The 15,468-nt window shown below is 37.3% G+C and overlaps 2 protein-coding genes across 3 annotated transcripts in view; one reads left to right on the forward strand and one right to left on the reverse strand.

Moving 5' to 3' along the window:
• Nucleotides 1-9,238, forward strand: part of LOC102218556 (microtubule-associated tumor suppressor candidate 2-like) — a 46,732-nt gene extending 37,494 nt beyond the window's left edge. The window contains exons 8-16 of one of the 2 annotated variants that reach the window (XM_023342637.1): nucleotides 79-204; nucleotides 1,781-1,847; nucleotides 2,294-2,508; nucleotides 2,626-2,731; nucleotides 2,827-2,900; nucleotides 2,999-3,097; nucleotides 3,700-3,819; nucleotides 3,959-4,059; nucleotides 4,652-9,238. In XM_023342637.1, the coding sequence (XP_023198405.1) occupies nucleotides 79-204; nucleotides 1,781-1,847; nucleotides 2,294-2,508; nucleotides 2,626-2,731; nucleotides 2,827-2,900; nucleotides 2,999-3,097; nucleotides 3,700-3,819; nucleotides 3,959-4,059; nucleotides 4,652-5,075 (1,332 nt within the window). In that variant the 3' untranslated portion in view covers nucleotides 5,076-9,238. The remainder of the gene's footprint in view (nucleotides 1-78; nucleotides 205-1,780; nucleotides 1,848-2,293; nucleotides 2,509-2,625; nucleotides 2,732-2,826; nucleotides 2,901-2,998; nucleotides 3,098-3,699; nucleotides 3,820-3,958; nucleotides 4,060-4,651) is intronic. The other variant, XM_005807099.2, reaches the window with a different exon arrangement.
• A 1,111-nt stretch (nucleotides 9,239-10,349) lies between these two features.
• LOC102232466 (erythrocyte band 7 integral membrane protein-like) lies at nucleotides 10,350-15,391 on the reverse strand. The gene is made up of 7 exons (XM_005807065.3): nucleotides 15,234-15,391; nucleotides 13,492-13,598; nucleotides 13,334-13,406; nucleotides 13,160-13,242; nucleotides 12,868-13,071; nucleotides 11,100-11,234; nucleotides 10,350-10,995 (listed from the first exon to the last, which is right to left on the reverse strand). Exons 1-7 carry the CDS (start codon nucleotides 15,295-15,297, stop codon nucleotides 10,807-10,809), a joined length of 855 nt encoding a protein of 284 aa, XP_005807122.1. The 5' UTR covers nucleotides 15,298-15,391; the 3' UTR covers nucleotides 10,350-10,806.
• Between the last annotated feature and the right edge of the window lie 77 nt (nucleotides 15,392-15,468).

The following is a 15,468-nucleotide window of genomic DNA, read 5'->3' on the forward strand; positions in this document are numbered from 1 at the left end:
AAAGTTTGCTTTCTTCTATTGCATTTATCTACACTTATTTGTTTTTTTGTTGTTTTTTTTGTTCTTTTTGTCGCTCAGGTTCACAGGCTACAGAGGTACTGCAACCATCAGGAAAGGCAGCTAAAGGCTCTGAGGGATGAGCTGCAGAGAACTTCTCTAGGTCTTGATGCCTTTATCATCACCACTCAGCATTATTGCCTCAAGGTAGCCAAAATGAAATGATATAATGAAAGTATGACCTTGTGCCTGTTCCACAACAGTGGCCCTATTCCCAATTAACTATGACTTCACACGTCATAAAGCAGCCAAATAATTCTCAGTGGAGAGTAGAACTGATGATCAATGTTGTGATTTTTATCTTTCCCTCTGATTTCCTGTGGCACGACTTTTGATTATCAGTGGAATTCATCTCTTCTCCTCCATACACTTTCCACATGATGTTTCCTCCTACCATTTTTATTTGACCTTTGATTGTAGCAAACACATGTGCAATGCCTGTGCAAACTGTGAACATGAATAAGGACGGATGGATAATTTCCCACCATGAGGTGAGATTCTGGATGATGAGTTAGAGTGACTGTGTGAAGACGGGCTCTACGTTAGTGTGTCCGAACTGGTTTCACCCTGCCTGATGATGTGTTTAAGGCGCTGAGACAGGAAAGCAGTGATCCTGTCTGTATCTGTCTCACTCCTTTATAGTCATTGTCTGAGCGCTGCATTCGATCGGCACACAGCACAGAAATGCAAAAGACTTGGGCAGCAGAGATGGTTTGAGCACCCCCTGCTGATCCAAACTGCACAGAGCAACTATTGTAAATGATATATGCCTCATTTGAACTGACGTGTTTTTGCTGTGCTGCTCATGCAGGTCACGTACACTCCCCCCTTGCAGGGCAAATGCACCCTTCCGAAAAACAAAATTAATTGAAAGTGACATTGAACCCTGTAAGAACAAGGACGAATGGACTAGTAGTGTACTAGTCAGGGAAAAAATAGCAAATATCAGTAGAACCCAAGCAAAATGTTACATGGTCTTCAAAATTTTTGTTGATAAAAATGGAAAAAATTTATTTTACATATGTACTCAGCCAGACTGGATGGAAGGTGTGTGTGAATACAAATTTTTAAATGCACAGATTTACACTTTGATTGGTCTCATTTTAACAAATGAGTATGAGTGATCTAATCTATTTTGTTGTAGCTCTGGCTGTATTCTGACAGATGTTGACCCCTCTCTCCCTTAGTCTGTTGCGGCCTCTGAAAGGTCGTCTTCCAGGATGTAGCTCACACACTTAATGTGCCACACACTTCTCATCAACTCTCACCATATTCTATGTCCCAGCTTAAAAAAATAGCCTTATTCAAATTGGAATAATCAACTATTGTTTTGTGGCTGTGTCATTCACCCTGAGGACTTTACAGAACTGCTGCATTTATATTCAGATTAAGTTATTAACAAGTATGCTTATTCTAAACTCATTTTATGTCTTAATTCTTAGGAATTTTTGGAAAAGTGTGTATCCTAATTTTCTGTTTATTTTGCCTTATGTTGATCTTTGGCAAAATGTGAAAATATTCAAGTCACATGAATACATACTTAAGATTTGCAACTTAGTCTCAGTGTTTGCTTATGAAGTCCACATGTAAGCTCATTGTGACCTGCTGTATACTCTTGCAAAGTCTTGCTACTGCTATAAAGAATGCAAACGTTTTACTGATAATTATTTTTAGATTTTTCACAATGTCAAAAATATGTAGTTGTTTTTTCTGTAATTTGCAGAACAAAACTGCTGAGGAAGGTCAAAGCGAATTGTCCCTGGAGTTGAAGAAAGCTAGAGAGGAAATGAGTAAGTGAGAATAGATATGACTGAATATTGATGTAGACATTTTCTCTTGCTTTATTGTATAATTCCCAAGAGTGTATTTGTCAATTACTTTCACAGATATTAAACAGTAATTCACTTAATTATTAAAAATGCAATATTTTTCATTTTTAGCTGTTTCTTTCCCTAAGCATTTAAAATACATCTTTGGCTCTCATAAATTTATCTCACAGACTCAGTGACTGAATATCAAAATTACTCTGAGTTCTGGTTAGCATATAAGCCAAAAAAAAGTAATTTATTCACATATTTATTTGTCTTTCTACAGATATCATCAGAATTCTTACGTTTATTTATTTTTTCTCCATGAAATTCTGTTAGGCTTGAACACGTTTTAGCTACTCAAAATCAAAGATTCTCTGTTGAAGTTGAAAATTTTCATTTCGTTTTTTAATCTGCTTGATGTGCAGCTTCCCACTCGGTGCGCTGGGAGAGGCTCCAGCAGGACAAAACAGCGCTGGAGGTGGCATTTGAGCGCGAGCTGCAGGAGCTCCAGGTGCAGCAGGAGGCAGAGCTGGCTGCGGTGGAAGAAGGCCTCAGGAAGTGTCACGCTGCTGAGGTGGAGCACCTGAAGGCGGAGCATCGGTTGGAGATGGAGGAGTTGACGACTCAGCAGCAGGAGCAGGTGACAGAGAGGAATCAGGGGATGGGATCCGGTCTTTCATGTCCAATGTGAACTGTCTAGTTTCTTGTATTTGTATATATATATATATATATTTATATATGTTTGTGGATGTGTTAGATGGAGGAGGTGACAGTTAACCACCAGGCAGCTATGCAGGAGCTTAGAGACATGCATAATATCACCATGGCAACACTGCATGAGGAGCATGCTCGTACCATGAGAGGTATGTTTTTAGATGTGAAATAAAAAACAAAACTGTGATGCATAAACTGCTAAAACTGACTTCTCATTTTGTTGTGTTGCTGTGTTTGCGTGCAGACTTGAGAAAAGCTCATGAGCAACAGAAGCTCCTCCTAGAGGAAGATTTTGAGAAACTCAGGCTGTCTTTACAGGTATTATATCTGAGGAAGATAGTACTTTATGGATTCCTTATACCTGCTTGGCAGCTTGGATGTATGATGTTCAGTTTCTGCTGTGTGTCTTTGATTAGGATCAAGTAGATACGCTCACATTTCAAAACCAGAGTCTAAAGGACAAGGCCAAACGCTTCGAGGAAGCTTTGAGAAGGAGTACGGATGAACAAATCATTGTGAGTATAAGTCTAAGTTTTCCTAAACAGAACCATCTGTCTCACTCCTCAAGGATGTCTCCAAAATGAGTCCACTTCAGTTTGGCTTCTTTATAAATACTTCAAAGTTAAATAAAAATTTTATATCTTATATCTTATCTTATGTCTTATATCCACTGAAATCAATAGATGTTTTGCAGATGTTAAAATTGCTTAAATAAGAGATTATTTTAATTTAGCAAACCCAATTTATTATTGATAGTAGAAAATCAAATAAAGCTTAGCTTAGTTATCATTCACTCTCTGGCCACTAGATGGTGGGAAAGTACTTTCAATGCCACCCTTGGTACAAATAAAATATAAAGTCCATCAACCACTCAGTAATACCAAAAGCAGATAGAGGCAATATCTGAACAATTATCTAAAGGGAGTTGGAATACACAATAGCTTTTGCTCTGCATTGCCTTATGTGTTCCTTGGTATTGTATGAAAACAATGTTGTTGTTTTTTTTCATTCCATTTCACAATAATTCACTTTGTTTTGATTTATCATTTATAATGCACATTATATTAAAGCCTTTTCTTCTTCTTCTTATTATTATTATTATTATTGTTTTTAACAGGATGCTTTAGCTCCATACCAGCATATTGAGAAAGATCTGAAGAGTTTGAAAGAGGTTGTTGAGATGAAAAATCAGCAGATTCACCAGCAGGAGAAGAAGATCTCAGACCTGGAGAAAGTGGTAGGCTCAAATAGACCTTCTCTAGGCACAATCTATCAACCTTTGAATGCAAATGACAGATGAAGAGCTTTCTGGATTCCGATGATGCTGAGTGTTTGGTTAATTAAAGGTTGCACCTCTGTTGCATTCTGAATTTGAGCAGGCTCAAAAGAACGTGTTTCTCGAAGAGAAGATCCAGGTTCTGCAGCAGCAGAATGAAGATATGAAGGCTCGTATTGAGATGAACCTCGCTGCGTCTAGGTAAGACACATCTGGAAAGCATTGTGAATCACTTTTACAGATATTTACAAAATTGGGCAGAAGAGCCTCTGTGTTATACGACTTTATGGAAATGTATGTTGTTTCAGCGGCTTCTGGAAATGAGAAGTCGCAGATCTTGTAGTGCAGGATCTGCTGATATTAACACAACATTTTTTTTATTTGAATTGAGTCTGTTATTTGAAGTGCTATCTAAACTATTCTTGTGAAACATTGAAGGTTACGGTGAGTAGAATAAGTTTGACTTCTGATCCAGACTCAGTATGGCTCACTAACACTGGTGTTAAAATAGGCTGACTTTCAGCATTCATGTCTAGATTAAATTTATTTAAGAAAGCACTAAAAGTCCAATTTCCAATATAATTTTCTGGGCTTCAACATTGGAACCATGACGAACCAAGCTAACGTGGCAATATAAAAGACGTCCATGACCGTCTTTTAAGGGGTTGGTTTTTGTGGTTTTTTTGGTTTCATTCTGCAGCAAGGGCGAGGAGGAGAACAACTAGTTCACGGTTAGTTCTAAGATTACATTGTATTTCCTGTTTCATGCAGTCATTTATCCTTCCCCATACAGGCAACTGACAGAGGAGAACGCCAACCTGCATGACTCTGTGGAGAAGGAGAGCACTGAGAAGAAGCGCCTGAGCCGCAACAACGAGGAGCTGCTGTGGCTTCTCCAGACCAGCCCCCTCATGTCCCCGGCCTCGTCCCCGCTCCACCGCTCCTCCTTCTCCACCTCCCCTGTTCCCTCCTCCCCTCTGTTCTCCTCCTCGCCCTTGGCAGGGTGCGACTCACCCACCCACTGTCACGGCTGTCCCAGGCAAGCTCAGTACAGCTCCCCATCGCACAGAGCTGCCGTCAATCAAAACCTCTCTCCCGGACCTGCCACGCCCACACACAGGGCGGCTTTCAATCACAACTACTCCTCCGGCCCGAACACTCCCACTCACAGGGCGTCGTCAGGTTGCTGTAACTCAAACACCTCTTTGCATAATTAAAAGCAGCTTCCAAAGCTCACACATTTCCCGTTTTTTCTCCAGCACTCCAAATCTTTTCTTTGTAGGCATGTATGGTGTTACAAAAAAGCAACTAGAACCAGTTACCATAATACTGTACAGACACTGTGAACCACTCTGACGGTGGTGTTCGTGATGCAGAGATTCTATAAGTTAGATATACAAACACAAAAAAATGCTGGCTACCACTGAATTTTCCAGTCAGAGCTTCTGACTGTTCTATGTGTGTTCATGTCTTTTTAATTGCACACTGTAAATATTGTTAAAATTAGAACAGGTGTTGTTGATAGATAAACCTCCCATGCATGTGTCCTGCATAGTGCAAAATGTAGAGATGGAAATTACGCATTCAATCCACCAGAATATGATACTTTGGTGTGGCAAATACGCATTCACACGCACACACACACACGTCAACACACACATGCATCCTCAGTAAAATAAGCTGTTCTCCATTAGAATAAAAAGTGGAAGGAGAGTCAGTTCTCTCCTTTCATCTGGACTAAACAAAGCGCCTTAAACTTGGTCCTACCACCTCACCAGCAGAGAGTGACCAATGTTTTATTTATAAAGAACTTCGGTTCAAGAATTGGTTTGTAAATCGAAGCAAATTGCCTCCTCGAGTTCTATTTGAGTGTTTCTAATTAGCTCAGTGCTGATAGTTTAACCTCCTCGGAGCCATGTTACCTGCAAAATACTGAGAACTTTGTGTATTTTTTACAGCCTTGCCAGGTCTTCCTTTACAAGACAAGCTCCTCTTTACTTCAGGTCCCTCAGGTCAACTTGCAAAATCTGTGTTTGCTGTTTTCTACGTACCTCAGTGGGAATGTGCAGTCTGTTGTGTCTCAACAACAGCAATCACAACACAACAGTTAACGAAGCGCTTGGAGCTAAAGGAAACCTCGCACAGGATTTATTGTTTTAATTGTTGTCTATTACTTTATAGTACAATGTTTAACTGATTTATTTATTACATGTCTTTTGCTAATTAAGCAAGCATGTACTGTGAAAGTCTTCCAGTTTTAACGTAAAAATGATTATTGCTGTTATCTATTTATCGATGCTGAAATGTTTAGAAAATATTTGTGTGTTTGTAAGTTTAAAAATATTTGTCATGGGACAGAAGTGGAATACAGATATATGATCCCAATAGAGCAGATAATCTGGAGATCCCAACTATATTGTACATTACTCTGGTTTGAATATGCAAAAGTATTCACATCCCTTAAATATTTTCACATTTTATGGCATCAAAACTTCTTTGTTTTTATAAGGATTGTATGTTATAGACCAACATCAAGTAGCCAGATTTACTCTCATCCATTGCAAGTAGTTGTCCATTTTATTATTTTTTTATAAAATTGCATTATAGCTCTAAATCAGCAAGGATGCAATTGTGAACACCCACTTTCAAGTCTCACCACAGACTCGTATGGATTTAGGTCTGGACTTTGATTGCACCATTCTAGCACATGATTATACGCTTTGATCTACATCATTCCACCCCCAATGTTTAAAGTCCTTGTCCTTACTTTTTCCATTTTGAGATGATCAACAAAACAGTATTCTGTGAGGTGTGCTTTGTATTTAAGATTTTTTGAAGTTGAAAAGATCAGTTTTGTTCCATTTCGCCTAACTTTGTGTTTGGTCTATCACAAAAATCCTAATAAAATACACTAAAGTTTGTTGCTGTAGTGTGACAAAGAGTTCGAGGGGCATGGATTCTCGGTATCTGTGGTGCATGAATGCATAGTGTTTTATTTCATTGAGTGAACAGAGGACAAGTTTAGAACAAACAGGGCACAAATTATTGGATTTGTCCATGGCTGCAGAAAATTTTAGATTAAACTTCGAGGGGACTGTCTTGTGTAAAATGCTTCTAAATTATGTAGGTAAAACAGAAAAACTTTGTTTACCTTTTGTGATGTGCTTAATTAGTGTAGAACTTGTAGAACCTGTATTTGTAGTACCTCTTCATCCCCTTTTTGGTAATACACCTTAATTTACAATTGGTAATTCATTTATACTTTTGCATAGTAAAGAAAACCACAGCATCGTAGAATATCTCATTCAGGGAAATCTGAGTTGTAATTGAAAAGATTTTCTTTCTTTCTTTGTACAGCTGCCCTGTAAAAACAATTTTAAAAGTTTTCCCCCAAAATTATTTTACAAAACGGCAGAGCACACCACAAGCCAACTATGTTATGTCTGCTTCTCATGGTCTTTTTCCTGGCTTAAAATAATATACTGTAAGCTACAGATCTTTATCCGCAAAATTGAAACAGTTTAAACTTTAGCCACTGTAAATAGATAGATCTAGAGAGTCGGTGTCAACAGTTTTACTACCAAGGGGAGCATGCATTTGGATTAGTAGTTATTGTAGTCGTATTTATTGGTAAATAAAGCGATATTTGGGAATTGAAGTAGTCGGGTTTAATGGGGTTTTAATGTGGAGATCCGGTGCTGGTCATTAAAAAACTCTCTTGAATACTTACTCTGCAAAGAAAATGTAAAAAGATATTTACCAGCACACTTGATTTGAATGTTTACACCTCAGCAGGTGAGCTTCATTTAAACGTTATTGGACCAGGCTTTCAGTAACAACAATTCTCCAGTAAAGATGTGTGCAAAAGCCTTTAAAATAGATAATAAATTCTTTTTTTTTCCTCAATGGTTTTCTGACAGAAAGTTTTGGAAGGTAAAGCTATACTTCAGCCTAACTTTAATGCATTTTCTCTTGTCTTTCCCATGCAGAAGAGTTACTAGCAAATATTGGCCCTTGTGTCATGGATTACCCATTAAAAGTTTTTCACCACGGCTGAATTCAATGATTATTGTTCAAATTAAAAAACTGCTTCTGGATATTGAGAAGTATTTTAGAAATGCGGTTAAATTAATCCTCCTACCCCCTTATTTAATTTAAATGATGGATTGCTGCAGCAATAAAATAAATATTTATTATAATGCTTTTTACACATCTTTACTGGGGGTGAAAAAAAGCTATGGGAGATGTTGGTCTGTAACTTCTTTACCAGCACTTTTTGATGGTCTTGAAAAGAACTCTTTTCATTACACTTCGACTTTTTGTATGATGTGGACACAGGGTTGAATGCTCCTAGCAGAAGAATGTCAAATGCAGTGTTCGAGAAATGTATTGAAACGGTCACAATTCTTTTATGTCTTTTTTCTACACTGATGATTTTAAGAATGTCTGCGCAATTGTAAAAAGGAAAAAATAAAACAACAAAAAAACTAAACAAAACAAAAATACCCACACAAAAAGAATGAGGGAAAAAAATACCAGTCAAAAACTGTGTTTTCAGATTGTTTTGGATTATTTTTCCTCACTTACAACACTAAAAGATTCCTCCTAAAGGTTCACCTCAGGTGCAAAAACTACAGTCTACAAAGATGCAACAAATCTATTGTTTACAAATGGCAGCATACAGTTCCGAATTTCGAAATAAGTCTTTTGCATGGACTACAGTTTCTAAACCCTAAACTGGTATTGTAAAGACCCTGCAATGTGTCCCGTGGACATTTGTGTCTCACTTTGAATGTCAAAATTGTAATGATTGCATTTTGTAAAACTCTTTCATGCCATTTTGTTTACTAAAGAAAGACCTCTTTTGTGATCATTTTGTAGCAGCTATTGAATATGTAGCATTTGGACAAAACTACTCACAGAACAGCGTGGATAATTTAATATATTTGGCAATGTTTTTAACACATGTTGGTTTCTAAATGCTGCTGTAGCACATGTGGCTTGTCAACCTTCAATTCAATTACTAAAATTTATAGAGGTGATCTTTAAAACTTTAGCTCCTATGGATTTTGATCCTGAGACGAGCTTTTCGGTGCTGATTGTATGTTTGAATGTAAATACATTTACAACATGAGTTGTGTGTCTTAGTGCACCGACAGAAATAGAAGCATGTTTTCTCAGCCTTTGCTGTCCTTGTTCTACTTTTCTCTTCTTTGACCTCTTTGCATTGTCCATGGTTAGGTTGTAACTGTAGCGTGGGGAGACGTACAAGAGAAGGAATAAAATCATTCATCAATGTAATGTGAACACAGTATGTTGATGCCTTTGTTTGTCATTTACGGGGGGAGAGGACAATATTAAAGTGTTTAAGAAAAGGTAACAGTGTTTGTGCTATCTTTTCAGAATGACTTGTGCCATTCAAGAACCTTTATCCAACTGCAAATTATATTCCTTATGATATCCAACTGCAAGTGGATATTCTCTCATATGGCACTACTTATATGAGAAGAGATATAGAGTGTGTTTTAGGTGTTGACATTCCTTGAATTTTTTTAATATACATTTTTATGTTGTAGCTGCAAATATAATGTATTTTGATGGAATTTAGTTTATATATTATAAAAATGTAGTGAATAATTGTGAAGTGAAAGGAAAGGATTTTGTTAATCATATATGGACCTCACACCTTTTACATTTTAGCTGTATCAAAATATGAAGGGTGCGTTGTACGCTTGCATTAGGGAAGTGAGTCAAGATTGACGGACAATATCTCTAAACGGCAATTTCTCAATCTCACCATAGTTTCTCAGAAGAGATTTTGGTGTGGACTTTGACTGGGCCCTGTGGCACATAAACATGCTTGATTCTAAGCTGTTGCATCTTAAGGCTTATTGTTATGTATGATTTGTTATCATCCTGGAAGATTAACCTCTGCCTCTCTCTCAAGTGGTTTATAGCCCATAACAGATTTTAATTTTTTTTCCAGATTGCCCTGTGTTTAGTCTCTACCACCTTCTTGCCAATTCTGCTCAGCTTCAGAATAACTGAAGGTAACTTAGTAACTTTGCTATGGTATAAAATGGCACCATATAAAAACACACACTGTCCCTTTAAGGAAGTTGTTTCTTTGTGTATGTTTTTTTTCTTCATTAAACTTTAGAGTCCTTTACATACTGAAATTAAATTACACACATGATTGTTTACTGCTTATTTGACTTCTGAACACAACTATTGGCACAGAAGCTTTGCGCCAGAGTGCCCCAATACAAATGCACAACACACTTTTCAGAGTTTTATTGTAAAAAAAAAAAAAAGGTTGAAAAAGCCAAGAGTTTTAGTTTGACCTTTTCAAAACTGTGTCATTATAAGAGTTTATGAAACCAAAACATGACTTTTCAAAAACACATTTAGTTTCTTTGTAACGCCACATTAGCATTTCATTTGGGAGTTTCCAGAATTAAGATACGAAAGAAACTTTTGGAGTTTTTCGACACAATGAAACAAACACATTTATTAAAACATTTAGTTACTTGTATAACATCATTACAGACACAAAATTAAAAAAACCGCATTACATTTGGCATTCATTTTCTATTTATATCACATCCATAAGAAAGACTTTGTTTGATCAAAGCTAACAATCACTAAGCCATGAAGGATTGGCAATGATTTCTGGCAGTTTTTTTCTCTAGCATATGCTTTTTTATGTTGTAGTTGCAAATATAATGTATTTTGATGGAATTTAGCTTATATATTATAAAAATGTAGGGAATAATTGTGAAGCAAAAGGAAAGGATTTTGTTAATCATATATGGACCGCACACCTTTTACATTTTAGCTGTATCAAAATATGAAGGGTGGTAAGGGTTGTATGTTTACATTAGAGAAGTGAGTCAATAACTGCAGCCCAACTACTTCCTTATACTCCAAATGATAGCTTCAGCAGCCTCACTTGCGCATGAAGTGAGATATGACATCCATAGGCAGTGGGAAGATGATGGTGGAGTTCTTCTCCGCTGCAATGGTGTTGAGAGTCTGCAGATAGCGGAGCTGCAGGGCTGATGGAGACTCTGCAATAACAAGGGACGCCTCCTTCAGGGCCCGGGAGGCATTCATTTCACCTTCAGCTGCAATCACCTGTAGCAAGAGACGGATATTAAAGCAAAAACACAACCAAATGATCAGGTTTTATGTGATGCACTTCTCTTTTTTTTTTGTTTTATCATGTTCAGTGTCCTGACCTTTGCCCTGGCCTCTCGAGATGCTTCAGCTTCGGCAGCCATGGCTCTCTGCAGCTGAAGAGGCAGTTTCACATCTTTGATCTCCACACGTTCCACCTTGATGCCCCAGTTGTCCGTGGCTTCATCCAGACTTGACTGGAAAATAGAGAAAGAGGATCATTACCTCATATTTGAAACTAATATTATGTGTTGTTCATTTGAAGAAAACAAAAGGCAGCATTATATTTAACAAAAAATCTTCAAAAAAGTTTGAAAGTACCTTTTGAAAATAATTACCTTAATTAAAAGCATACTTTTAATTAAGCCCAAATGTTTTTTATTGGTCTGATATAATATTCTAATCTTAAATGCCAGGTTTTCATTAGCTGTAATCAGAAAATCATCCTATTTAACAGAAATAAAGGCTCGTAAATATCAGTCTCTGTGTAAATAATGTGTATTGTGTGTTTCACATTGTTAACCAAGTAATTGAAATAAATGAACATCTTAAAAAAACATATTTATTGAAAATAACTGAATATACATATCAAAAGGGAAATCTATTTTGTATAGCATGGGTTCAGATGGTCCAGGGTATGGGGAGAACATGACCCCCCAAAGCCTAAGATTCATAGTGACCTAGTCCAAACCTATCCGGCCCTTTCCGTACAACCCCGAATTTACATCACTGGTAAAATTGACGCTTAATAATCAGTTAACTTGATAGATTTTTATTGCAGCTTGTTTTAAGAGACCAGTGTTTTTGTGAAGACAAATGTTGTTTTTCTGTGGTGCACAGTGTACTACAGAAACATAAGTGTTACTAGTGACATAAATAGCTTCACTCTGTATAAACTCCCACAGAGCAGGGCGTACTTGACTTGTTCTCAGGGGGACTCAGTGTGGAATAAAAGTGATAAGCTGTTCAGTGGGAAAATTCTGCTCTGTGGGAAAAACTCTCCACATAAAACAGTTTTTTATGTGAGACTGAGCAGATGAGGACAGCTGACAGCAGCGCATTGCTCTGAGCAGTAAGTCAAGAGGACACACAGTATCACTGCAACTGGTGCACTAACAAAATATAAAGTTTCCCTTTTATTTAACCATAAACACATTACAATGAGAAATGTGAAAAATTCTGCCCTTTAAAATTTTTGGTATTGTCGTTTTTCTAAGTCAGCTTTTAAATGAATAAATAAATAAATAAATAAAAATACATTCCTTTTCTCTCATTTTATTTTGAAACAGAAAATATAAGGAACTACGCATGGATTGAGAACACCAAACTGATTTGTATTGGTTTGTGTGATTTGTATATGGTGAATGCAGAAGAATAACGGATGATTTCACCAAATTTGTTACTAGCATCTTTAATCTGCTCTAGCTAAAACACTAAAAAACTCAGACTCTTTCTCAAACCTGGACTTCATTATTTTATACTACTTGCAGAATATCTAAAACCTAATAAACCCCAAATCCTAACACAATTTGTGGTTTCTGAAACCTTTATTTGATTTGTCAAAGTGCAGACATTAATCTAGTTTAATCTAGCCGCATTTGAAAAGTCTGACTAATTAGTCCCCCCCCCCAAGTCTAAAAATCCTAACAGCGCCCTTGCTGTGAAGTACTCTGGTTCAGAAACCTGTCCCATATACATACACAATAATAATGACCCTTGGGGTGAACTTGAACTTTCTAGGCCTTTGGCAAACACATTGATTGTATATGAATCAGGAAGGAGGGAACAAAAGTCAAAGGGAGTATGTAGGAACCCTTTCAGCTTCTATACCTGCATGCTGTGGGCGATGCCCTCGCGATCAGACAAGACCTCTGCGAGGTTCTTGGTGCCAAGAACATTTCTGAGGGTGGTTTGTGCCAGCAGGCGAGTGGAGAAGTCAGCGTTAGTCACGTTGGCCACAGAGGCGATGGGGTCACTTACTCTGAAGTACACAACACCGTCCACACTCACAGTGACTGAATCCTTAGTGAGAATCTAGAGCAAGAATACACATTATAGACATGATATTAATCTGACTTTTACATGAAATTCCTCTAAAAGTGTGTTGCTGTGTGCCTCTTGCCTCTTGTGGTGGGATGTCAAATGACACAGTTCTCAGATCCACTTTCACAATAGAATCAGTGCATGGCAAAATGAAGAAAATTCCTGTCGATACACAGAAAAAGGTGCAGGTATGAGTGTTTGGCTAAAGCTAAAAAAAAGTAGGACATAAATAGAATAGACATGATTACTACACCTGGTCCTTTTGCCTTTCGGTCGGTGATGCGACCAAGTCTGAAGATGACGGCCCGCTCGTACTCCTGAACAATCTGCAGTATTGGCCACAAACAATCAGTTCATGTTCTCGTTTGCACTGAAACGAAATGGGTGCTTTCTGGTGTTCAGCTCACTCACCTTAAAGCAAACCCAGATTGTTATTGGGAAGGTAAAAAAAACAAAAATCCCTGAGAGAATGACCAGCACCCAGCCGCAACATCCCAGAGATCCAATCGGCCCTTCAGCTAGTGAAAGAGAAAACAAAGTCTATAAAACGTGTTAAGAAACAGAAAATGATTTGACACATTTCTTGATCGTAAAGCAATGCCTGTTTTTTGGTTCTGTTTTTTTGTTTTGTGGCACAAGTATGCTGCATTAGTAGTAATTACATATGAAACAGATAAAGATAAGGAGGGTAAGAAATGCAGCTTGAGTATAAAGATTAGTCTTCAAACCCTGGATGGCTGTGTTGAGGATTCATAGCCTCCATACATGGGGTGCTTCTGCTACATCAAGTGCCACCTGTGAAATGCCTATTTTAACAAAATCTGAATCCCTGGACAACTGCCGATATACAAAAGTAATGTTAGAAGTTGAACTTTAGCATTAAACATTAAAGCATTACATTTTTGTTTGGACTGTACACCAAAGAAAAGTTAATGCTTTATTTCACAACATGTATCTTTTGTTTACTTGTGATCCTAAATGCCACCGACAGTTAAAAGGTGTGTCGAAGGTTTATTTTATATTATCATTGAGATCATGACAGAGCACCCCCAAACAAAAACATATTTGGAAAGATCAATTATTAAAATGTTGGCTTATGCAACATGATCTCTGGAGTAAAGCTTTGTGGAGAAAGGAAAGTAATAACACCCAACTAACGCTGCTTCCAACTTGAAGTGATAAATGTATTTCCAGATGAAAAGCCATGAGGATATTTCCTTTTATATTTGTTATCAGAGAAAACGCAATCACATTTTGATGGAAAGTTTTATCTTTTGTGGCTTTTGCTGTAATTGTCAGCGCCCACACAGACACATTTAAACCAAAACCACAATATACTAGGTCACAGGAAATCAGTTGAACAAACAGAAAAAGCTTCCTGTTGTTCAACCTAAGAAAATTTCCCAGCTGCAAATTAAAAAAAATAATCTAAGGGACAGTTATTTCTTTAAGGCCTCTCAAGATCTTTCGAAGCAAATACAAAAAAGCTGCAAGGGTCTAAAATGAAATGTTGCCCTGCAACACATGTTGTATTTGTGAATGTCAACAAACGCAGCAAACCCTTTTCTTTAGCATAAACTGCTTTCACATGATCAAAAAGGAAAGAAAGCAGGGTCATGTTGTAATCAGTTTCAGTTTTATAGATAAGTGTTTTGTGCATTTTCAAATATCGCTCTATTGTGTTTTATGGAAAGAAGCACTTATCTAAAAAAAACCAAATCGTAGACAATTTACATACTTGTGGTCAAAGCTCTGAAAAACAGGGTTTCTTTTTGCTTGGCTTAATACAGTGTAGAAAATGCTAGAGAAGCTAAAGAAGCAAATAATTCTCAGTCACATGATTCAGTGACTGTTTATCTTAATGACATGTGATTTCTGTCTCTACGCTGATAGAGGTCTGCTCTCCTCTTTGTTGTGTCGCAGCTTTTTATCAGCACAGTTGTGTTCTCATCTATTCATGAACTACATTTAACTCCTAATGTCATAATTAACAGTGAAAAACCATCATGTAACATGGAGGACACCTGGTCAGGACTACATAAAGTCTTTAATAAATAAATTTAAGTAGTGATAATTGCTATACCACATGACACAGACTGTCGAGTCATGTTTAAGCATGCATATGAAACAAACAAAAAAAATATTTGGCTTACATATTAGCGTATCTCTGCTCACTCCTCTCCTCTTCTGGCTTTCCATTTGGTCCTCCATTTCCATGTGCTGCCCAGACTTGAGTGAATTCACTAGAAAAATATGCTGAAAGGGTTGTAAAAGTGCCTCTAACCAGCAGGAAGGGATCCAGCCTTTTAAAGCTGCCACACTAGTATCATATTTCTTAATGTGGAGGCGTGGCTTTGACTGTGAGCTGATCATCAACAGAGTGGAATC

Source organism: Xiphophorus maculatus, chromosome 11 (genome assembly GCF_002775205.1).
Source record: "Xiphophorus maculatus strain JP 163 A chromosome 11, X_maculatus-5.0-male, whole genome shotgun sequence".
Classification (NCBI taxonomy): Eukaryota; Metazoa; Chordata; class Actinopteri; order Cyprinodontiformes; family Poeciliidae; genus Xiphophorus; species Xiphophorus maculatus.